General features: G+C 35.4%; 1 protein-coding gene across 3 annotated transcripts in view; it reads right to left on the reverse strand.

Moving 5' to 3' along the window:
- Positions 1–26637, reverse strand: part of CHN1 (chimerin 1) — a 202800-nt gene that overhangs the window by 109825 nt on the left and 66338 nt on the right. Inside the window, exons 5-6 of one of the 3 annotated variants that reach the window (XM_059928131.1) lie at positions 18701–18732; positions 16268–16381 (exon numbers count right to left, since the gene is read on the reverse strand). The exons of 1 other annotated variant lie outside the window; for it this stretch is intronic. In XM_059928131.1, coding sequence (XP_059784114.1) covers positions 16268–16381; positions 18701–18732 — 146 coding nt within the window. The remainder of the gene's footprint in view (positions 1–16267; positions 16382–18700; positions 18733–26637) is intronic. One more of the 3 variants, XM_059928132.1, reaches the window with a different exon arrangement.

Below are 26637 nucleotides of genomic sequence, written 5' to 3' on the forward strand. Positions count from 1 at the left end.
CTACCCTAAGAATTCTATGACAGTAACAAAACAAGAGAGCTAAAAAATGTACAAACAGAAAGGCTCTAATTTATTTTCCATTACCTAGATATTACCACCCCAAAAGATGCTTTTGTTTGTCTGTTATAATGGTATAGTGAAAATCAACAGTAGAATTTAAGTTTGATGGTGACTGGACTTGTTTGGAAAATTCCCAGAAAAATCCAGAGTTTTAAACTCCTTAGTCTGCCAGTGGGACAGTCTCCGTTGCCTCCAAGGCTCCCACACTACGTTGCCACTTTCCTCATTTCCTTTTAAATGTGCATTTAAGCCAGTAGAATCTTTTTTAATAAAACAAGAATAAAAAATAGCAGCAAAAGTTTTGGAAACTGAAAAGGTAAGGGCGCTCAGGAGAGGACAGACATGGCAAATACAAATTAGAAAGAGCCATCATGGTATAGCTAAGTTTAAAAATCACTGATAAAAATAATAGGAATTATATTTGGACAACAAAAGCAAAATGAAGTTGTAAAAACGTCCTGTAAATATCTTCTTTTCCCTGTGGCTATGACCCAGTATGTACATCAACTCTAGAATTCATAAGGTCAAAGATTTGCCAAATGTAGCAGCAGGAACACAGACAGTGCCCTACATCAGGGGTTGGCAAACCATAGCTCACAGGCCAAATCCAGGCCACTGTTTTTGTAAGGCCAATAAGCTAAAAATGGATTTTATATTTTTCAATGGTTACATTTAAAATAGCTTTTAAGTACCTATATAACATAATATGCCCAATTGGCCTGCAAAGCCTTTAATATTTACTACTGGATCTTTCACAGAAAAGTTTTCCAACACCTGATCTACATGACTAACCATGTCTTTTTAACTAAGGTTTAAAGAAGGGAAAAATAAATATAACTTCAATTTTGAGAAGCTTGGCAAAGTTCACAGGATAGCTAATAGCAGTGTGATGTTAAGAATAATCCCTAACAATTGGGAAAGAAAGGACTACTTAGAATTTGAACCACTGGTTAGCAATTAGCAGATAAATCTACTTGGAATTATCTCTTATGGTATGAGAGGTATTAGTAAGTACTATTTATTGCCAGAAACTTAGGGAAATACTTATAGAAAGTGGAACAAATTATTATTTTTTATGTGTGTATGTGTGTTTGTCTTGTTTTACTGTAAGACTCTCAGAGTCTTTTAACAAGTCTCCAGAACAGGATATAGTATGTACCAATTCCAAAATTCATTTTACCTTACTTCTGTGAAACCAATCAATATCTGAAAGAAAGTATCCCAGATAATACAGTTGGGGAAATATTTACCTCATTTGACATCACAATAAATTAGTGGGGGGATTAAAAAGTTAAATGTATAAAATACATCATAAAATCTAAAAGAGAACCAATTTAACTATCAAATCTCTTGTGGAGGTGGTGTTTTCCTGGCTAAAGAAGAATGGAATAAATCATTAGAAAAAGATTCACTGAAAATGTAACCAAATAAAATTAAAATATTTTTATGTTAAAACCAACAAAAAAGAGAAGCCATGCACAGTAAATATGATAAATGGTTGCATACATAATATGTAAGGAATTTATAGGGCAATGGACCTAACAGGTCACTAAGAGAAAATCTAACAAGTAACTTCCTTGTGTGTTCACTATTGCTCTCCTTCTGCTGTTTTTCCTACTAAAACCAAAAAGAAATTCAAACTTGGGTTAAATCACAACCCAGCTTAAAACTTGGCCATGGTTCCCTCAAGAGCAAAATCCTTAACATGGCCCACAGGAGGCAGATGGTATAGCCTCATCCCTTCATTCTCCAGCTCACTCTGCCCCCCAGCTACATTCTTCTTTCAGCTTCTTTCAGTTTTGCACGAGGCTGCTTCAGCATTAGAGCCCTTGCACATGCTGGTCCTTCTGCCTGGGTTGCTCTCTCCCTCACTCTCCCTCTCTTCCCTCAGTTTCTTTTTTCTTCTTATTATTAATTTTTATTGGCGTATAGTTGCTTTACAGTGTTGTGTTAGTTTCTGCTGTACAGCAAAGTGAATCAGTTATACGTATACATACATCCACTCTTTTTTTAGATTTCCTTCCCATTTAGGTCCCCACAGATCACTGAGTAGAGTTCCATGTGCTATACAGTAGGTTCTCATTAGTTATCTATTTTATACATAGTAGTGTATATATGTCAATCCTAATCTTCCAATTCGTCCCACTACCCCTCTTCCCCCTTTGGTAACCTTAAGTTTGTTCTCTACATCTGTGACTCTATTTATGCTTTGCAAATAAGTTCATCTGTACTATTTTTCTAGATTCCACATAAAAGTGATATTATATGACATTTGTTTTTCTCTTTATGACTTACTTCACTCTGTATGACAATCTCTAGGTCCATCCACATCGCTGCAAATGGTACTATTTCATTCCTTTTTATGGCTGAGTAATATTCCATTGTATACATGTACCACATCTTCTTATCCATTCCTCTGTCGATGGACATTTAGGTTGCTTCCATGTCCTGACTATCATAAATAGTGCTGCAATGAAGATGGGGGTGCATGCATCCTTTCAAATTTCGGTTTTCTCCAGATATACATATGCCTAGGAGTGGGACTACTGGGTCATATGGTAGCTCTATTTTTAGGAAATCAACAGTAACACAATAATAGTGGGGGACTTTAACACCCCACTTACACCAATGGATTTTCCAGATAGAAAATTAATAAGGGAACACAAGCCTCAAATGACATATTAGGCCAGATGGACTTAATTGATATTTACAGGACATTCCATCTGAAAACAGCAGAATACACTTTCTTCTCAAGTGCACACTGAACATTCTCCAGGATAGATCACATCTTGGGTCACAAATCAAGCCTTGGTAAATTTAAGAAAACTGAAATCATATCAAGCACCTTTTAGGACCACAACGCTATGAAATTAGAGATCAATTACAGGAAAAAAACTGTAAAAAACACAAACACATGGAGGCTAAACAATATGTTACTAAACAATCAATGGATCACTGAAGAAATCAAAAAATATCTAAAGATAAATGACAATGAAAACGCGACAATCCAAAACCTACGGGATGCAGCAAAAGCAGTTCTAAGAGGGAAGTTTATAGCAATACAATCTTACCTCAAGAAACAAGAAAAAACCTCAAACAACCAACCTATCCTTACACCTAAAGCAACTAGAGAAAAAAGGACAAACAAAACCCTCAGTTTCACTCTCAGACATCCTTCAGTTTCCAAATCAGACTCTATTTTTTCAGAATAACCTTCCTTGACTGTGATTCCTTGGATTTAGATCAGATTCTCCTTTACACAGTGACAGCACCTGTGCTTTCCCTCCACAGTGCTCACCTCAATTTTAATTCTATATTTGTGGGACAATTTCGTTAAAGTCTAACCCTCTCACCATCTGACAGACAGACTCCTTAAGGCCAGGGATCTTAACTGTCCTGTTCATCCTTGCATCTTCAGTACCCAGAAGAGTATCATTACAATTTTTTTAGAAACAAAACAACAACAAAATACTTTTTTTAAAATGCCAAAAATGTTATTTATTTTGGGGGCAGTGAGACTATAGGTAATATTTTTCTTTTCCTACTTTTCTGCATTTTACATATTTTCTGTAGCACACATGTTAATAAAAAACAAAAGTTTATGATGGACCTAAATTTAAATAAACAAATATAACTAGTGAAAACCAGAGTTTTAAAAAATCAGGAGGTGAAACCAGACCTTATGAAGAATTAATTCAAATAACAAACTTCTGACATATTTATTGACATGGAAAATGTTCATGATATACAGCTAATAGAAAACATATGCCATAAAGTAGTGTACCTGGTATGAAACCATTTCTATTCAACCCAGGAAAGTACTAGAATTTCATACACTTCAATTTTAACAGTGATTATCTCTGACTAGTGGGATTAGAGGTGATTTTTTGCTTTTCTTTCTGCTTTTCTACTGTTTTTTCCCAAATATTGTTTTCCGTATTATATATATATGTTAGGAAAAACTAATCTCTTTAAACAGCTATGTACTCTTGTGGATTTACAATACGGTTCAATTTGCAACCCATTTTTAGGAATACATCTATTTTTTTCAAGTAAGGGATGCTTTATATTAAACTACCCGTTCCCTACTGTGCCATATCAATTACTTTCTATAATTTGTTTGATTAAAGCATACTTGACCAGAGGGTCCTTGATAAGAATTATTACACCAATATTTTTTTAAAGCTTATGGCACTGACAACATGGTATTGCAGTTTAAAGTAAATCATGCTATTGTTTTTATCAATTTTAATTTTCTGACATTGCAGGACTACTAAATTCTATGGTTGTTATGTGTTTTATCACCTACTCTTATATTCAGAAAATTTCCCCAAAAGTGATTCATAAGCTTAACTAAGAGAAGCAGAAAAGCATTTTTGAAAAATTATTCTGCGGAACACTATTTTCCACTTATTCCAAATAGCACAACAAAGAGGCTTGCAGGAAATGAAATGAAACCATGGTAACCAACTAAACCTATCATGAGCTACCAGATCAAGAGAACACATAGTACATTACACGTCAACGCCTACCAGCAGCATAATCCTTCCCCAGTTCCTTTTGATCCTTCTTCCTAAACATGAAAAAAGCTTTCAACTAACTTACATATTTTAAAAATGTGAAAGCCCCTGTACCAATGACTTTACCCAGGAATTCTTTGGCTGGGTTCACTGTAAAAGTCAACCTAATGATCTGAGATTCAATTAGAAATTTTTTTTTCAATCATTAGCAAATTACATTTCCTACTTCATGGCATTTTATCATTTTCTAATACAGTAGCAATAGTTTCTTCATACTAAATCTCAGAGTTGTAAAGATTAAGTAACATTCTCTCAGGAATTCCTTCCTTAATAGAATCTTACCAGCCTTCTAAACTCAAAGCCACAATAAATTAAATCACAAATGCATTTACATAATAGAAAGGAGCCCATTTTATCATCCTGTTGCCCATTCTACTACCAATCATCAACCCCTATCATAGAAACTGAAGCTAAACTCACAGAATATAGCTCAACATGTTCTTAAACTACCAACCATCAGCTAAGACTAAATAAACAAGGTATTGATGGCTTTTATTACATAACTATACAGCCAGGCAGACAACAGGGCAAAACTTCTGGAAAGACTAGAGATGATCTTTGCTGCTATGGTTAGCCACTACCAAATAACTGTCACATATAATAAAATACAATGTACATACATGCCATAAAAATATATGTATATTTTATGCACGACCAATTTCTGGAAGGATAGACAAATAATTGTGAATGACCTTACCTCTATGGAGTGGAACTAGAAGTATGTGGAGGGAAAGTAATGTAATTTATCATTATATACAATTCTCTTATTTGAAAAAAATATTTTTTTACAACAGCCATGTTTTGTTTTCATAGTCATAATAGAGATGTGATAAATGACATGGATGCAAGTATACTATTATTTTTACAGATAATTATTGCTGTTTTTCTCTGAAAAGTTGTCCAAACTCACTACAAAATTATTTTTATAAGCACATATGATCACCAAATGATTTTATAATGTAATTTTAGCTTAAATAATTAAACTTTACATATACTTAATTTGGCTTTTCTCTTTTGGGGGGGAGAGGGGTGGAAAGTTAACCCTTGAGAATTAGCTGGAGTAAATCTCATCCTTAAAGGCTTTAAACAAAGGTTTATCTGCTTTATAAAAATGGTACTGTACTGATAACTTAAAAATCTTTATTGAAAACTCATTGACTTAAAAGCTAAGGGTTTGGGCTTCCCTGGTGGTGCAGTTGTTGAGAATCTGCCTGCCAATGCAGGGGACACGGGTTCGAGCCCTGGTCTGGGAAGATCCCACATGCCGCGGAGCAACAAGGCCCGTGAGCCACAACTACTGAGCCAGCGCGTCTGGAGCTGGTGCTCCGCAACAAGAGAGGCCGCAATAGTGAGAGGCCCGTGCACCATGATGAAGAGTGGCCCCCACTTGCCACAACTGGAGAAAGCCCTCACACGGAAACGAAGACCCAACACAGCCATAAATAAATAAATAAATAAAATTTAAAAAAAAAAAAAAAAAAAAAAGAAAAGAGGAGGAACTCGAATAACCTATATTAAAAAAAAAAAAAACAGCTAAGGGTTTACTCTTGTGCCACACCCCTTTTCAACTTACATAGTGCTACATGTTTTATTATTATTTTGGATGTTGTTTTTAACAGGTTATATTTTCTGTTTCTTAGCTTTTTGTTCTTGAGCAAGTTAAGCCTCAGTTTTCTTGTAAAACGCAGAAAATACAGTATCTACTCCATGGGCTTATTTTGTAGATAAAACTGAGTTTTCCAACCTGTTTGTCAGGAACAGAGGTTAGAGGCTACACGATATCAAATCTGTCAGCCCTTTCAGAGGCCGGGACGGTCTGATGCAGCTCAAGTCCTGGCGCTGGCCACATTTGGCCACAGTCAGCCCCCTGCATTTACTCTCAGTGTGCCACGTAAAAGCATAATTTTCAACGGGTGCCACAACATGAAAAAGCATTAGAAAATACTGAAAGATAATTCACATAAGGTATTTATCACAGTGCATGACACAGTAAATATTCAGAAAACATTAACTATTATCATATGTATAAAACCAGTAGGCCCATTAATAAAATACGTGGGTACGCAACTCGTTCATAGGAAAGGAGGCACATTATCAACACATTCTGGAGCTGTCTCTGGTTACCAAGAAACAGACCTTACATTAAAAGAACCTGGTATGTCTCCTACTGCACCTTAAAGTAGATATACAAGTCAGATTCCAGTTTCTCTTTCAGAGTAGACAGCCAGAGAGTTGGAATTTTATCTCCTATATCAAAGTTCCTGTTGATTAGCCAGAAAATATACTTGAAACTCAATTCCACCCTAAAAGAACTGCTCGGTGGAATCTGCCTTATGCTGTGCCTTAAAAATGCAAAACCCAAAAATATCTTGAAATCCGCTTTTTTGATTTCTCTACCTTCTGCTTTAAACCCATTGCTATAGATGCATACTTTTTGAGAGGGAACTGAAGTTTGAAAAGAAAGAACATCAGTTAATAAAAACCATGCTGTGCATAAAATCTGAAAAATGAAGTACCATTCGAGAGTAAAGTGCAAATCAAAACCACAATGAGATACCACTTCACATCCACTAGGATGTCACATCCACTGTTTAAATCAAAGACATGATAACAGGTATTGGCAAGGAATGGAGAAGTTAGAACCCTCACACATTGCTGGTGGGATTATAAAATGGTAAAACCACTTTGGAAAAAAATTTGGCAGTTCCTCAAAATGTTAAACACAGAGTTACAATATGATCCAGCAATTTCACTCCTAGGTATATACCCACGAGAAATAAAAACATATGTACACACAAAGCCTTGTACACAGCATTATTCATAGTAGCATTATTCATAATAGCCAAAAAGTGGAAACAACTCAAACGTCCATCAACTGATGAATGGATAAGCAAAATATGATATATATCCAAATACTGGAACAGTATTCAAATATTATTTATTAAAAAAAGAAATAAAGTAGTGATATGTGCAACAACATGGATGAACCTTGGAAATATGCTAAGGGAAAGAAGCCACTCACAAAAGAACACATATTATACACAATTCCACTTTTATGAAACATCCAGGATGTATAAATCTACAGAGATAAAAAAGTAGGTTAATGGTTACCTGAGGCTGGGAGGGTTGGGAGAAATGGGAAATGACTGTAAATGGGTATGGAGTTTCTTTTTAGGGTGATTAAATGTTCTAAAATTGACTATGTCGCATAACTTTGTGAATGCACTAAAAACCACTGATTTGCACACTTTAAATGGGTGAATTGGTATGTTATTTATAATTAAAAGAAGGGAAAAGTTTAAAAAAAAAGACTAAGATACAGCACATGCAAAAGCCAAGCTTGGGAATAAAGTTAGAAAAAAAGAAAAAGGCTGCATTTTTGTTAATACATAGAAATAGTGCTTGGTTGCCATAAGTACATGTTTCAGAACACTCTTAGGATAGGAGGTAAACCTTTTTTGGTACAGGGGAAAAAATCAGAAAACAGGAAGAAAAAGAACTGGTGAGATAACTAGGTCTTAAAATTTTTTTCCTCTATCAATTGAACACTTTAACAAGAAGTCTTTTAGGTTCATTTATCAAAAAGGGGTCTGAAAAAAAAAGAAAAAAAATGGGGAGGGTGTCTATCTGACTTACCAAACAGAAGAAACCTGGTAAATTTTTATCCTTCTTTTCTCCCCTTTACTCCCAACATTTAATTCTAATTTATTAACTGAAAGTGAGAAATAACTCAAAGGCTCTTAAGAGTCAGCCTATACATTTTAAGTTTTTTCTCCCTGTAGATGAACCACATCACAAGCCATTAATCAGAAAGTTACATTCTATGAGGCCACCATCACTGATACCAAAACCAGGCAAGGATACCACAAAGAGAGAAAATTACAGGTCAACATCACTGATGACTACAGATGTAAAAATCCTCAACAAAATACTAGCAAACCAACTTCAACAGTACATTAAAAGGATCATACATCATGATCAAGTGAGATTTATCCCAGGGATGCAAAGATTCTTCAATATCCACAAATCAATCAATGTGATACACCACATTAACAAATTGAAGAATAAAAACCATATGCTCATCTCAAAAGATTAGAAAAAGCTTTTGATAAAATTCAACATCCATTTATGATTAAAAAAAAACAAAACTCTTCAGAAAGTGGGCACACAGGAAACATACCTCAACATAATAAAGGCCATATATGACAAACCCACAGCTAACATCATAGTCAATGGTGAAAAGCTGAAAGCATTTCCTCTAAGATCAGGAACAAGATAAGGAGGCCCACTCTGGTCATTTATATTCAACATAGTTTTGGAAGTCCTAGCCACAGTAATCAGAGAGGAAAAAGATATAAAAGGAATCCAAATTGGAAAAGAAGAAGTAAAAACTGTCACTGTTCACAGACGACATGATGCTATACACAGAAAATCCTGAAGATGCTACCAGAAAACTACTAGAGCTCATCAATGAATTCAGTAAAGTTGCTGGACACAAAATTAATATACAGAAATCCTGTATCTATACACTGATGACAAAATATAAGGAAGAGAAATTAAGGCAACAATCCCATTTACCACTGTATCAAAAAGAATAAAATACCTAGGAATAAACCTAGCTAAGGAAGCAAAAGACCTGTACTCTGAAAACTGTAAGATACAATGAAAGAAATTAAAAATGACACAAACAGATGGAAAGGTATACCATGTTCTTGGATTAGAAGAATCAGCATTGTTAAAATGACCATACTACCCAAGGCAATCTACAGATTAAATACAATCCCTATCAAACTACCAATGGCATTTTTCACAGAACTAGAACAAAAAATTTTTAAATTTGTACAGAAACACAAAAGACCCCATATAGCCAAAGCAATCTTGAGAAAGAAGAATGGAGCTGTAGGAATCACGTTCCCTGACTTCAGACTATACTACAAAGCTACAGTAATTGAAACAGTATGGTACTGGCACAAAAACAGACATATAGATAATAGAACAGGATAGATTTGAAGTAAGTCAGACAGAGAAAGACTAATATGATATCACTTACATGTGGAATCTAAAAAAATGATACAAATGAAATTATTTACAAAACAAAAATAGACTCACAGACATAGAAACAAACTTATGGTCACCAAAGGGGATAGTGGGGGCTGTGGGGGGAGACAAATTAGGAGTTTGGGAGTAACATATACGCACTACTATATATAAAGCAGATAAACAAGGATCTACTGTATTGCACAGGGAACTATATTCAATATCATGTAATAATTTATAATGGAAAAGAATCTGAAAAAGTATATATATGTATATATATAACACTGACTCACTTTGCTGTCCACCTGAAACTAACACAACACTGTAAATTAACTATACTTCAATTTTTAAAATAGTTTAAAAGGACCCTCAAAAAAAAAAAAAAAAAAAAAAAAAAAAAAGAAAAGAAAGTTACTTGGTGAACATGGAGTCCAGAGCAAGAGGAACTGAGTGAATCGAATGTTTAATAGACTATTTCTCAAAGAGTGTTTCACAGAGAGATTCCACAAAAAGAGGGTCTCATAATCAAATGAGTTTGGGAAATGCAGCATAGTTCTATTAAAAATGCTCACAGGCTCTGAGAAATACTGCATCAAAGAAACCCAACTGATTATGGTTAGTGGCAGGGAGACTCACACAGTTCCTTTATGAGCATCTCTATACTAGAGATAGCACTGCCAATGTTGGTCAAGACTCCCCTCTCCCACAGACCCTGGACTCTAGAACACACCTCTGTGACTTCCCTTTCTATTGCCCCCAAGGCTGTCCCTCTCCTTCTGATAAATGATTTAAATAAGGTGACGCATTTCACTTGGAGTCATATCTTCAAAGATTTAGGAGGTACTGTCTTTCACTTTGACCCAAGGTTGCAGCTAGTGTCTTCAATTTTTCCCAAAATGAAAATAACCCTATTGATTTTTTTTGTCTGACTGTAAAAATGATACACATGGCATTGTGAAAAAAAAAATTAAGGCAACTCAGAAAGGTACAGAGAAGTAAAAATCACCTTTAAGTTCAAACTCAGAGACAACATTATGAACACTGGCAATTATTCTTTTAGACAGCTGTCTACTTACATATATACCCTATACATACACAGACACACACAAACACACACACATATATTAAATAGTATGATACTCTACATACTGTCCTGTATAGTGAATTTTATTTTGTAGATTAACATAGGGTATACTTCAGAACTTATCAAATAAGAAATATTGTTTAAAGAAAATATATGTCCAAACATCACGCTTTCTCAGTTTTTTAATTCTCATTTGTTTTCCAGTACCTAAAATTTTTCAAAATAATTCTTATCCTTATGGTCAGCATAAAATCAACAGGAAGTGCCAAGCACTGTGGGTATGAAACATTCTCTGGAATATTTCCAAAATCTGTTCTGGAATATCTAGACACAGGACTTGGAGATTATCAAGACTCTTACACGTGTGTCATCTTGCTCTTCTCCAAGTTTAGAGAAGCTAAAATGAGTCAGACTCAACAGAAATGTCCCTAGAGTTGCCAAATTTGGAGTTAGCATTTCTCCTCAAAGGGAACCCTTTAAAATCTGTAAGGTATCTAGAATCTCTTTTAAAGATCACTTTTCCATTGCCCAAGGAAAACTACTTACTAAATTAATTATCAAATAATTCTGGTAAAACTTAATTCCCATCACCCTATCCACTTATTTATTCTTATTGCTCCCACAATGATCTTTTAAAATTACAAATGTTCAACCATTACTCTCTTCTATTGAAAGTCTTCAGTGACTCCCATTTCCTACAGATAAAGTTCAAATTCTTAAGCATGAAATACCAGCCTTTCCTGGCATACTTACTGCTAAAACTTCCTGCACCCCCGAGTCCTAGCAGCCTGCCATACACCAGATGTTCCATGCTGTTCTATATATTCCTTCCTTGGCTTTTTCTTCTTGCCAAAATGCTCGTTTTTTTATAATCACATCCTATCCTTCTACCTGGCAAACCTATATTCTACCTTTAAGAGGCAGCTTAAATGTCTTCCTTTTTGACCCATTGGATAATATCTGGCAGAATTCAAAAGCTCAATAAAAGCTCCTAAATCATATGTAATATTATTTCTTATTGATGTTTGCAATCTGTATGGTTTCTCTTTTATAACAGGCTCTCTTTTATTTGATTTTGTTATGGTTTCTACCATGTGAAGAAAATTCCTATTTTCACAGTTACAAAGTAAATATTTTGGGATGATGTGCTGTTGTTTTTGATGATGCAGTTACCTGTGCTATACTCTGTAACTGGTATCCATTTTCCCTCCTCACTCCAACCTTCTTCCTTCTTTTAAAACAGGAAAAGAAAACCAGATTTGTATCTGATAAGAACCAGATTCTTATCAGGTACAGTGGTGGCAATGAGAAAACAGATACAAATATTTAAAAGGTCATTTCACATGATCACTTACACTAGCTCTCCACTAGTCTTTTCACCTTCTTATTTCACTATTTCCAAGAATTCATGGGGTGCTTACGTAATTCTAACAGTTACTTATAGTGAACAACTGTTTTGATAGGTTATAGTTCAAGAATATATAGGAAAAGATGGAGAAAATGCAGGAAACCATTTCATCAGAGGATTAGAATCTTAAAAAAAAAAAAAAAGTAAATGGAAATTTTGGAACTAAATAACACAGTATATGAAATTAGGAACTCAATGAATGGATTTACAGCTGATCAAAAAGAGCAGAATAAAGGACTGGTGGACTGGAAGACAGGTCAATAGAAAATGTCCAAATTGAAGTTCAGAGACATGAAAGTCAGGAAGTGAGAAGCTCAGAGGAAAAACAATTTGGAAAAGTCAGGAAATAATTTATGATGAATAAACCTACAGTTATAGTATCATGATATTTAATAATTTTATATTTCTTATAACTATTCTTTTGTATACATTTAACATTTAATAAAAAGGATAATACAAAACATGCACAGTCTTATCTTTTTCACTTGTCACTCCATATGTACAACACTGAACAATTTTTCCTTCTAGTGAGAAAAATTATAGAACAACATAAAAATTTTTTTTAAAAGAATTAGTTCTAAAACTATGAAAATCATACAAAGAAAAATGTTTTCTACAAAACTTCTTAAATTATTTTAGGTTACTTGCAGCTAATACATGCCATGATACCTCATTAAACTATAACTAATACAAATGTTGTCAAAATCAACATACAGAAAATCCCGAAGTCATAGGAAACACTTCATGCTTCATGAGGTATAATCCAGCGCCTGCGAGAGCATCTTATCTTCAACTGCACACTCCAACTATGTGGATGTCTGTCTAGTGTTTCATTGTATAAAAGACTTTGAGCGACAATCATTTTTTCTGAACCAAGGGGCCCACATGGGCAAGGCAGAAAAGCAGGACAAGCCTGGCCAGAAATTCAGGCTGAGATGGTGTGTAAGAGAAGATGATGGTGAAGAAGAAAGTGAGATGTCAACTACAGACGAGCTTCCATGCCATGCAATGAAAATCTCCTTGCTGACTGCAAAAAACTGATACTGTGACAACACACATACAGTACATCCTTGCCGAACTGATACCTCACATTATACACAAAGATCATCAGTAAAGGTTAGGCTCCCCCAGGTATGGGGGAGATGCCAGTGACACAGGGAGGTGTGGCCTTTGAAACCTTGTGTCCTACTCAACATTACGACTTTGCTGATCACTGCATCAGATTTTAAGATTGATCACTCATGATACCATGGAAGATACGTTAGAGGGGATAAGGCTAGATACAGGTAAATTCCTCATGAAACTAATCCAGGAGGTGGCTTGATTGAAAAGAAGGGGAAATTTTGAAAATTACTTAAGAAATAAAAGATTGTTGGGCTTGGCTGTGTGAGATGAGCAAGAAGAAAAAGTTCTTTTAACCATTAGATAATATAGGTACAGTACCTTGGGCTTTCCAGAGTCTATGAAAAGGTATAAAATATGAACAAAAAGGTGTGGCTCCAAAACATAAAAGGAAATCTAAAGTTAATTTCAAAAGCAATTTATATTTTAAAAAATGAAGTTAACAGCAAAATATATATATTTGATATGGGATATAGTGTTTGATATGGTGTAAGATGGAGGCCTCTAAATGAATAAGGCCAGGCCTACAAACATCTTAAAACAGAACTAAGAGAAAAGAAAAATGATTTCTTGCTTTCGGTCTTGTGAACTGGCTAAATAACAGTGTCACCAGCTATTAAAGGGATACAGGTGTTACAGCATATTTGGGAGGAAAACTGATGAGTTCAGTTTCGGACATATTGTGAGGTTGAGGAGACTATGGAACAACTTGAAATCAAGGACTTATTCCTAATTTTAGGGCCTTTGTTTAACACAGTAAACGCATAATAAACACTGATGGCTGTAAATTCAAACTGCCTCCCTACCTCAGTGGATCATGCATTCTGTTAAAAAACAGACTGATGTTAACTGGGAGAATCATTAGTTGAAATGGGGAATATCAGATAAGATTAATAGATATATCAATACAACTTCTATTTCACATTCTGTTTAACACTTCCCTGCCATTCATCTAGTTCAAAACAAAGAAAATCATATTTCAGCATGTAAATTACTCACGATGCATACTCACAAATTCCCTACCTCCACTACAAGCCCTTTTACTCACTATTTCTTTTCCATGTAAAAACTTTATGATGATTTTCAAAAACAAAAGGAAAGCTGCATGTTACCCCAGACCTATACATTAAAAGCACTCTCCTCAATCCCATGTTGCTCTATTCCTCAATCCAATTCTAGGATTTCCTGAGCCAAAGTGGGCAGTGAGTGATTATAAAGTCATGAGTAGCACGAGAGAGGGTGAGAGGGTGGGAATGAGGAAGAGTTTGGAAGATCTGGGTGCTACTTTTCTCCACATTGAATCCTTGGCCCTAGGGCGTTTGCTGGTGTTATTCAGTAAAAACCAGCATGATAACCACATTATGAGGCGATGTAGTATAATAGAAAGTACCTGAACTTTGCATTGAGGCGAAACTGAGTTAAAATTCCAGTGATAACAGAAGAAGGTGGGGAGACAGCAACAAAGGGAAAAGGAAGAGAGTATACAGATTGCTTTCTTTCCTTTCACCCCACCTCCTTCTTGCTTATTTTGGCCCACTAGCCTGTACATCAAGGCTTATCTACCCCAGACACTCAGATGACCATCTATTTGGACATGTGGTATTGTAGAATCCTAGAATTATAAAATGTTAGGAATAGAAAGATGAAGCAGCCGGCTTTAAGAATACCTGTGATTTGCTCCAAATTAGTCGTCTAGCTCACTTAGTGGCAAAATGAATAGGTATTTAAATTCTCAGCCCAGATTTTTTCCCTATATAGCGAAATTTAAACCTGAAAAAGCAACATAATTAAGTAATTGAAGGGGGATTTACGCTTCATAATTTTCCATAAAAGCAGATTTCCATCAACTCCTGTTAACAAGCTCTATTGTCCAAGTATGCCATTGATTCAGAATTCAGCATGAAGAAATACTGAATTATACCATTCTTTTGCCAGAAAGATTAATAATAAATCTGGTGGATGGGAGTAAGAACAGTCCCTGCTCACTCACCTAGGCATAAGTGATTGGAGAAGGAGTTGGACGTGGTCATATCAGAGTCCTAAGCAATAATATTACCTTTCTCTTCTCTCTCTGTGGCTACCAAAAGAAATGTTATTTCTTTGACCTCTTTCTTCAAAGTTTCTACTTTTAAATCTTTTCCAAACAATGCATAAACGAATGCATGAATGAACAAATGAAGGAATTAACAAAGACAACGAATAATTATTCCAAGCCTCTAGAGAGGCAGCAGTGTAGAGTGATTAAGAGCATAGACTCTGAAGCCAAATCGTCTGGGTTCAAATACCAGCTACACGAATTACTAAATGTATAACCTTGGCCAAGTTACTCAACCTCTAGGTCCTCTGTTTCCTTATCTGTAAAGTGGAAATAGAAATTGTACACACATCCTAGACCTGTTGTGAAGATTAAATGAGGTTAGAATCCTGGCAGGAGGTTAGCCCAATGGATAAGCGTGCTATTGTATTATTCTTCTGTTATTATTGCAGGGTTAATGGAAATACTTGTTTCTGGCCACTGTGCTGTAAAGCTAAGAACAGCCAAAATGCTAGGCAAAGTTCAGTAGATAGGAAAGAGCCAGGAGTTCCCAAGGAAAGCTGCTTGAACCAAAAGCCAACCCAAGAGAAATGACATTGGCTTTAATTTTACGAGTTACAAAGGTCTTTTCTCTTTAGTTCCTTTCCTTATTCAAGAAATAGATGGGAGCTGATACAGCAGGACAGATGGGAGGGAATGGGTAAGATGAAATAGAAGAAAGCAGCTACAATAAAAATGCCTTAAAAGTTTTTCAGTTCTTAATTACTGAGTCTACCATTCATGAGGAACTTTTTAAGAGTCTCAAAGCTATTAAAATGGTAATTAGGTCCCAAGAAAACAAGAACCAATTCAATTACATGCTGGATGCTTTTAAAATTTAAAGCCCTCTATTAAGAGGGTTTTAAATGAGGCACAGTTATAATTACAGGTCCATGACCAACCTTAAAGCCAAAGTGTAGGTTCCTGGCTGACGCTGGCTCTCCCGAATGAGGTAGCTCCCCTCAGCTACACTCAAGAGCTGGTCTGCCGCTTCTCGGGAGATCATGCCATGAAACCTAAGAAACAAAGTCAATTCAGAAACTGCATGCTTTCCACCTTTTTCAATAAAACAAGATAAAGCAAAACCTCCCACCTTCTCTTGTTGTTTTCTAGACAAAGTAGTGCCATAAAATTGAAGGGGAGCAGTTGGGTTTAACTATGCTTGTGTTTCTCTGGGCCTGGCCCGGGGCCAGCTTCTCTGTGGTGACAAGAACAGCACTGAAGCAGCTCTCCAATCCATTTAACAATCACGGAATCAAAATTCACATCCATCTACGGAAGACCAACCACCTCTCTCAAGAGGACAATTCCCTTCTTATGTAGCTGCCTGACCATATGGACATGCTAAAAAATACTCAGCAATGTGTCCCACTTCCTTTCTTCACACCAGTGGCATTGCTCCAAAAATTTTGGCTCAGAGTTTAAGTTGGCAATTTTCCAGGTACCCTGGGTTGCCCTTAATTGGCATGATTGCCCAATAATGTGCATAATCTGCATCACTGCATACTCAAGCCAAAAGCAAACAACTGTAATACTTGCTTTCACTCCCTGCTAAAACCCTATTTTTGATTAACAGAGAAAAAAGGAGGAAGAAGAGAAACAAAAATAACACACTCCTTATACAAACACAATAGATTCACCTATAACATTCTGACATAAAACACTGAAAAATTTAAAAACATCAGTGGTAACTAATGATTAATATTAAAAATATAAAACCACCTTATATTCGTATGGTGATGTACAGTTTATAAAGAACTTACACATATATTATGTCCTTTCATTAACTCAAAGAAAACTGAATTGAACAACTGCTCACATGAGACCGTAGCTTTTAAAGGTACAATAAAGCCAACAGTCCCTTGAATTTGGAATGATATTTTGAAAAGGCCCTGAAATGGCACCTTAATAATTTAAGAACTTTACGAGGGTTCTTGTGGCAACTTTTTGAAATTTTTCTCATGGGAAAGGTTCGGTCTTTCTCATTTTAAGTCTTAAAGCGGTTTGTAGTACACACGCTCAAATCATGACAATTAGAACAAGGAGGTTTAACAATGGGCTCCTAGAATTTCTTATCTCCTTAAATTCCTCAATCTTTCAGAACCAGGTCCACTCTGATTCTGTAGGAGTAAGAAGATAGTAACCTATCTGTGGTAATAACACATATATTAGATCAGCATATTGGTATATTATTTTAAGTTTACATGACACCAACTAATAAAGTTAGTAAAATTTAATATCTCCTTGTTTTTAAAAACCCAATTAATCCAGAAGAAAATCTCATTCAAGGAAACAAATTTTGGAATAAAACTTGATGGTGGTATTTAAAGACTCTTAAAACTATTCATACCAGCTGACCCAAAATTTCCGCCCCAGAAAAAGATTAATGCACTAAGATATTTCTTACGGTGTTACTTTTAATACTATCGTTTAAAGTCAACCTATATGCCAAAAGCAGAGAAATGACTAAATTATGGTATAACCATAAAGAACACCAGTGGCTCCCCTCAACTCCTAAGTACCTAGGTTCTACTCATAAGAGTCCTGAAAACTTAAACAGAATTTTAGATAATTTAAAAATATTTGTTATATATATTATTGTTTATCTGATATGATCTTCAGCCATGAAAAACAAATGATTTTATTTGGGGAATGATGGGATTATAGGTGATTTTTATTCTTTTCCTCGAAGGGTTATATTTCTATTTTTTTTAATAATCAGAAGAATTAAGGACTTTAAAAATTATTACATTTTTCATAAAATAGAAAAATGCTCATTATTAATATTAAATGGAAAAATCAGGCTACAAAAAGTATATGTATAATAACTCAATTTTGTAAAAACCATTAAGAAAATAGATCTTCAGAAGGTAATACTTCAAACTGTTAACATTAGTTATTTCTGGGTAGCATGAATTTACTTACAGAAAATTTGGAAAATAAAAGTATAAATGTAGAATAAACCACCCACACCTTACTACATGCATACATGTATGTATATGTATCTATATGCTTAATAAACACATACAATCAAATATATACTTTTCCTCATATACATATATCTAGCATTATTTATTTACATATATGGCTTGCATCTTTATTTTAACATTATCCTGTACACATTTTCCCATGCTATTTTCTTCTCTACACTTATCTTTATTTTCTATATTTTCACCAACTACAACAATTACATTTACAATCAGAAAAATAATTTAACTCATTCAAACTCGAATACCTCCTTCCTCCTGCTTTTATTTTTTTACTAAAAGCATCCATTTACCTGTCTCTCTTATATATTCCAATCTACAAAATGTTTTCTGATAATCCATACTTACTCTCTTCCGTAATACTTTGGTCTATTTTCTACCTATTGGGAAAGAGAAAAAAGGATATTTGTGAAAATGGAAATGTTCAGAACATAACTCAACATTCTGGATATGTGACAAACTAAAACATATATTAAGAAAAAGAATTAGAATAAGATTAGAAAAATCAGAGTCTGGGGTCCCAGTCCTGTCAGCAGATTGACTGTGCCATTTGGACTGGTCACTTCATCTCTCAGACCTTTTTCTTATCTATAAAACACTGTGCATGTAAAAAGAGTCAAACTAAATTATCTTTCATTTCTAGGATTTTATGCATCTGAAAAAATACTTACATCACTTTATCCAAAAGGTAAAATGAAACATCCAAAAACTTAATGCCACGATTGTGTCAGAACAGATTGTGGCTTTCTCTCCCATCCTCTCCCTTCCTGTTACACCATATTCTCCATTCTGTTAACATCTCCATATAATCTTGCCCTTCTGTTCTCCCATCAGCTCTTCCCTCACCACAGTTTATCTCCCCTAGCTTTTCATGGTTGGTGTGCTCATTGTACCTAAAGAAAGGTCCAGGAGAATAGATTCTAAGGAATTTTTACTAGGGTAGACTTAAAATATTTGCCCTGTTCATTCAAGAAACATTTATTTAGTGGCAAATAAGTGATAAGCATTGTCCTACCTGTAATATGACAAAAATAGTCATTACTCTTTTGAGACTTTCTAATGATGAGAGACAGACAATAAATAAGTTTACAGAAATAAAACAAACAAGAAAATAGGAAGTAGTGATAAGTGCTGTAATGAAAATAAGAATGAGTAACAGAAAAGTGAGGAATAACGAGGTATTTAAGTTGAATAGTCAGGAAAGATCTCTCTGAGACGACATTTAAACTGGGTCCTGACAGGAATGGAATAAGCTTTCCCGAGGAGGTACCTGGGTGACACCATGGACTACATTTATTGAGTTTGTGCTTTGTGCTATAACTACATTTGGAGATCATTTAATCCTCACAATGAGATGAATTATTCTACTGCATCCTCATTAAGATAGTATTATCATTCTCATTTTATTGATGAAGAAAACTGAGAATCAGAGAGGTTAGAGAACTTGTTCAAGGTTTCTTGGTAGAGCCTAAGGTAAAACTGGGATTCTTACTCAGGAATAGCAAGAAGGACCCAAACCCTTTGTCTATTTGACACTGACTCATCTGAATTAGTTAAATATGGCAGTTCCCAAAGCTAAACTCAAAGTCTATCCTTTCAGTGACTGTCTTCCCTTCACCTCTACACAGAGCCTGACTACCAAGTCTAGGTTACCTAACCACGGGTCATCAAGGTCTGGTACTGTTTCAGCAAACTTGAGATATTTATTCGTCTTGGATAAATAAATTTTGTATTTCAGTGAACTGCATGATATATAGCATACACTGCTGGCTTATGTAGCCCAGATCATTGTCTTTGAGCTATTTTGGAACTCTATAAGATGTAGGTAACTGATACACGTACACACACACACACACACACACACACACACACACACACTTTTCCTGTGTGGTAGTGGTTTAACTGACTTCTTCCCTACCCCTTCTCAGGGGAAAAACAGGTTTTGTCTTTAACTACAATTCATCTCACCATTCCTTGAATCCCTATAAGTATATGCTATTTTGACTTTTCCCTTTGAACTGATTATTAACATCTGCCTGGTTTCCTCATATCACATGAGAAAATACATTTTTATGGCAGGGGCGGCTGCGTCAAGTCTTCGTTGCAGCTCACGGGCTTATCTCTTGTTGTGGTGAGAAAATACATTTTTAACACATGTTCATCTTCATTTCTGTAGGAGAGACACGATTTTACCTCTTCCTGAACATTATATTTAAAAAATACTTTACCCTTCAGGAATCTTCTGTTGTCTGCTGAGATTGTAGTCAGGTTATTTATATTCTCAAAGTAAATTCCACCTGATTTGGTCTTGTTGCATAATTTTTCTGCTCATAAAACTCAGTGTACTAAAAATATACCAGTTGGTCCCTATAGCTACAGAGGATGGCTATTCTATTTTTAGGTCCAGAGCTTATTAGAGTAGGGTCATGCATCTACTTTTGTTTGAAAGCAAACTTTTTCTTTTGAGAAAAAAATTCAGTGTTTAGGTCTTAAATAATTAATTTACGGCTCTACAGTATTATATGATGAAATGTTATCCAGAAGAACAATTTTGCAGTGTCTATTCAAACTAAAAATGTGCAAACCCTCAGTATTTACTATAGAGGAACACTCGCACATGTACACATGTAAACATATATAAGAATGTTCACTGAAGCATTGTTCACAGTCATTTTAAAAATGGAAGTAAATATACACCAATAGAGGAATAACTAAACTACTCTATAGTATAAATAACATGCATGGTTTTAAGGAATGATGTAGAACTACAGGAACTAACATGAAGAGGTCATCAAGACAAACTATTGAATAGTATAGTTATAAGCTATAAAATAAGTAATACAGTATGACACCACTTAGGAAAAGCACATACACATGCAATAATATATATTTATAGCATAGAGAGATATCTGGAAAAATATATACCAAATTCAAATGGTACCTATAGGAAGCTGGGAGGTAACTGAACTGAGGGGCCCAAGGAAAAAGCAAAAAAGGGACTTCAGTAGTGTCTGTAAAAAAATTTTTTTAATGAAGAACGTCACCTTTAAAAAAACAGATATCAGGATTAACTTCCATACAACCTAACAGTGGAGTCTCAGACACATTAGAATGGGGGCCCCCAACATTTTGAGAAGAGGAGATCATGGCCTTTCTGTCAAATCATGAGATCTTTGCAGGTGGTTGAAGGTAAAATACTTTATCAGGCGTATGCGACTGAGGTAAAAAGAGGAAAGTTCTTGAATACACTCTACTCATTGATGAAAATCCTGGACAAGTAGTGAAGGCTGAGGGGCTGGTGGTGGCCCCAAGTGGTGTGGCAGCCCAATGGTGTTGAAACTGAGCAGGGCCCTCCCAGGTACAAAAGCCTCTCCATAACCCCCAATTCTTGTTTGTAGAAAAAGGTTTCAGTCTCCCAGGCCCTTTCCTGAGTTCCAAGGAACAGACTCAAGCAGTTACTAATTAGGGATGTGAAGAAATGCAGAAACAAAGGAAAAGCAGTCAACAAACATAGTTCAGCAATAGAGTCCTAGTTCCTCCTCAAAGGACATACACAACAATCTGACATATATTTTTGACTTGTTCTGCAGGAACTAAGACCCATACACAGATGGAGGATGGTGACTATGTGCTGACCACAAGCACGTAGACCCTAGACTGGCTGGAACCAGAGGGTTGATGATTAAAATTCTTGAAACACCACCCCATGACCTCACCACCAGCCAATCAGAAGAAAGACATGCACCCTGCAGCACTCGCCCAAAATGCTGCCTTTAAAATCCCTTCACTGAAAGCCATCAGCGAGTTCAGTTCTTTTGATCATGAGGTGCCCATTCTATTTGCTTAGCCATGCAATAAACGTTGTACTTCTCTTCACCACAACCCAGTGTCAATAAGTTGGCTTTGCTATGTGGGTGAGTGGACCCAAGTTTGGTTCAGTAACAGTGTTACAACCCAAGACAAATACTGATTATTTATTTGATAGTCCTGCGTTAGTCCACAATATGTTTCCATTGATTACCTAAGTAATCATTTTCATGGCATAATTGATTTTGGCCTTGTATTGCTGAATAATTATTTTCCTTTACCCAAAAGAATCTTGAATTAAAAGAAATTAAGTAAACACTGTTGATTAATACAGTACTGTTACAATAAGCAGTAAGTCCAAAATAAAATTCACACACCAATTATACCTTTTCTGCATTTTTATAACGGAAATGTCAAATAAAACTCAAACTTAAAATAATTCTTTTTTTCTCATATCTAGATAGTGAAGGGGATCAGAATATGCCACCCCACAATATGCCACTTTAGCATAAGGATTATTTTGAGCTGAAGGCAATTAAGAAAGAGCAAACACAGGAGGAGCAATCTGCCCTCCCCGTTTCTGCCTAAAAGTAGGGCACAGATTTAATTTCCCCTTGTAAAGGTGCCCTCCTCTCCCAAAACAGAAGGACTTCAGAGACACCAAAGATGACTTGAATCTGCATAATAACCCTTACTAAACAACCCTTATTTACTGTACATTTCCTAATCACCTTCCCACAAGTTACCACCTCCCTCAGAAGCCCAGACTCCCTTTTCCTTTGTCTCTTGTACACCCTTTAACACCCTTTATTAAAATGGCATAAAAGCCCCTGGGTGTAACTGCCTCTTTGGGGTTTTTATTTCCTGCTGTGAGCCCCTCCTTACCCATGTGCCTATGAAATAAATCTTTCCTCCTGTTAATGTCTCTTTTGTAAGTTTAATTTGTAGGCCCCAGACACTGAACTTAAGAGGGTAGAGAAGTTTCTCCTCCCCAACTACAGCATTTAGATGTCTTAGATATCATTATTAAAGTACTGACTTGGAATAGTCTTTTCAAACTCACAGACAGTGCAGCATTACACTAATAATCAAATTAAAGGATTAGTCAGTAATATAACCACCTTACAACCAATTTGAAATTGATTCAATTGAAATCATACAAATAATGATTATGAATGATCCCAAACTACTTTACTTGCAAATAGATCAAACTGGGAATTTAAATGTTATATGCAATAATAAAAATATGCTATGTGTATATAAACATTAATACGCTTATTTCTAAGTTTTTAAAGTGCATAATAACAGTCAATGAACTTTTTTCGGACTAAAACTGGTTGAAGTCAGTATGACTAAGTAAGACATGATTTTACATTAGTACTTGGGCTGAATTAGATGCTTTGCTTTCTCTAATTTTCTATATTTAGTAGGTAATATTTCTTTTATGATAGCATATCATGGGTAGAAAAAATGGGAAATGAGGAGAACAAAAAATTCCTAAATAAAAATAAAAGGTGACAAGCCTCTTAGATAGCCTAATCCACCAGAGGGCAGACAGCAGAAGCAAGAAGAACTACAATCCTGCAGCCTGTGGAAAAAAACCACATTCACAGAAAGATAGACAAGATGAAAAGGCAGAGGGCTATGTACCAGATGAAGGAACAAGATAAAACCCCAGAAAATCAACTAAATGAAGTGGAGATAGGCAACCTTCCAGAAAAAGAATTCAGAATAATGATAGTGAAGATGATCCAGGACCTCGGAATAAGAATGGAGGCAAAGATCAAGAAGATGCAAGAAATGTTTAACAAAGACCTAGAAGAATTAAAGAACAAACAAACAGAGATGAATAATACTATAACTGAAATGAAAACTACACTAGAAGGAATCAATAGCAGAATAACTGAGGCAGAAGAACGGATAAGTGACCTGGAAGACAGAATGGTGGAATTCACTGCTGCGGAACAGACTAAAGAAAAGAGAATGAAAAGAAATGAAGACAGCCTAAGAGACCTCTGGGACAACACTAAACACAACAACATTCGCATTATACGGGTCCCAGAAGGTGAAGAGAGAGAGAAGGGACCAGAGAAAATATTTGAAGATATTATAGTCGAAAACTTCCCTAACATGGGAAAGGAAATAGCCACCCAAGTCCAGGAAGTGCAGAGAGTCCCATACAGGATAAACCCAAGGAGAAACACAATGAGACACATAGTAATCAAATTGGCAAAAATTAAAGACAAAGAAAAATTATTGAAAGCAGCAAGGGAAAAACGACAAATAACCTACAAGGGAACTCCCATAAGGTTAACAGCTGATTTCTAAGCAGAAGCGCTACAAGCCAGAAGGGAGTGGCATGATATACTTAAAGTGATGAAAGGGAAGAACCTACAACCAAGATTACTCTACCCAGCAAGGATCTCATTTAGATTTGATGGAGAAATCAAAAGCTTTACAGACAAGCAGAAGCTAAGAGAATTCAGCACCACCAAACCAGCTCTACAACAAATGCTAAAGGAACTTCTCTAAGTGGGAAACATAAGAGAAGAAAAGGACCTACAAAATCAAACCCAAAACAATTAAGAAAATGGTCATAGGAACATACATATCGATAATTACCTTAAACGTGAATGGATTAAATGCTCCAACCAAGAGACACAGGCTTGCTGAATGGATACAAAAACAAGATCCATATATATGCTGTCTACAAGAGACCCAATTCAAACCTAGGGACACATACAGACTGAAAGTGAGGGGATGGAAAAAGATATTCCATGCAAATGGAAATCAAAAGAAAGCTGGAGTAGCAATACTCATATCAGATAAAATAGACTTTAAAATAAAGAATGTTACAAGAGACAAGGAAGGACATTACATAATGATCAAGGGATCAATGCAAGAACAAGATATAACAATTATAAATATATATGCACCCAACAAAAGAGCACCTCAGTACATAAGGTAACTGCTAACAGCTATAAAAGAGGAAATCGACAGTAACACAATAATAGTGGGGGAATTTAACACCTCACTTACACCAATGGACAGATCATCCAAAATGAAAATAAATAAGGAAACACAAGCTTTAAATGACACAATAGACCAGATAGATTTAATTGATATTTATAGGACATTCCATCCAAAAACAGCACATTACACGTTCTTCTCAAGTGCACACAGAACATTCTCCAGGATATATCACAACTTGGGTCACAAATAAAGCCTCAGTAAATTTAAGAAAATTGAAATCGCATCAAGCATCTTTTCTGACCACAACGCTATGAAATTAGAAATCAGTTACAGGGAATAAAACGTAAAAAACACAAACTCATGGAGGCTAAACAATACACTACTAAATAACCAAGAGATCACTGAAGAAATCAAAGAGGAAATCAAAAAATACCTAGAGACAAATGACAATGAAAACACGATGATCCAAAACCTATGGGATGCAGCAAAAGCAGTTCTAAGATGGAAGTTTATAGCTATACAAGCCTACCTCAAGAAACAAGAAAAATCTCAAATAAACAATCTAACCTTACACCTAAAGGAACTAGAGAAAGAAAAACAAACAAAACCCAAAGTTAGCAGAAGGAAAGAAATCATAAAGATCAGAGCAGAAATAAATGAAATAGAAACAAAGAAAACAATAGCAAAGATCAATAAAACTAAAAGTTGGTTCTTTGAGAAGATAAACAAAATTGATAAACCATTAGCCAGACTCATCAAGAAAAAGAGGGAGAGGACTCAAATCAATAAAATTAGAAATGAAAAAGGAGAAGTTACAACAGACACCGCAGAAATACAAAGCATCCTAAGAGACTACTACAAGCAACTCTATGCCAATAAAATGGACAACCTGGAAGAAATGGACAAATTCTTAGAAAGGTATAACCTTCCAAGGCGGAACCAGGAAGAAATAGAAAATATGAACAGACCAATCACAAGTAATGGAATTGAAACTGTGATTAAAAATCTTCCAACAAACAAAAGTCCAGGACCAGATGGCTTCACAGGTGAATTCTATCACACATTTAGAGAAGAGCTAACACCCATCCTTCTCAAACTCTTCCAAAAAATTGCAGAGAAAGGAACACTCCCAAACTCATTCTAGGAGGCCACCATCACCCTGATACCAAAACCAGAAAAAGATACTACAAAAAAAAGAAAGTTACAGACCAATATCACTGATGAATATAGATGCAAAAATCCTAAACAAAATACTAGCAAATAGAATCCAACAGCACATTAAAAGGATCATACACCATGATCAAGTGGGATTTATCCTAGGGATGCAAGGATTCTTCAATATACGCAAAGTCAATGTGATATACCATATTAACAAATTGAAGAAGAAAAACCATATGATCATCTCAATAGATGCAGAAAAAGCTTTTCACAAAATTCAACACCCATTTATGAAAAAAACTCTCCAGAAAGTGGGCATAGAGGGCATACCTCAACATAATAAAGGC

The sequence above is a fragment of the Balaenoptera ricei genome, chromosome 7 (genome assembly GCF_028023285.1).
Source record: "Balaenoptera ricei isolate mBalRic1 chromosome 7, mBalRic1.hap2, whole genome shotgun sequence".
NCBI lineage: Eukaryota > Metazoa > Chordata > Mammalia > Artiodactyla > Balaenopteridae > Balaenoptera > Balaenoptera ricei.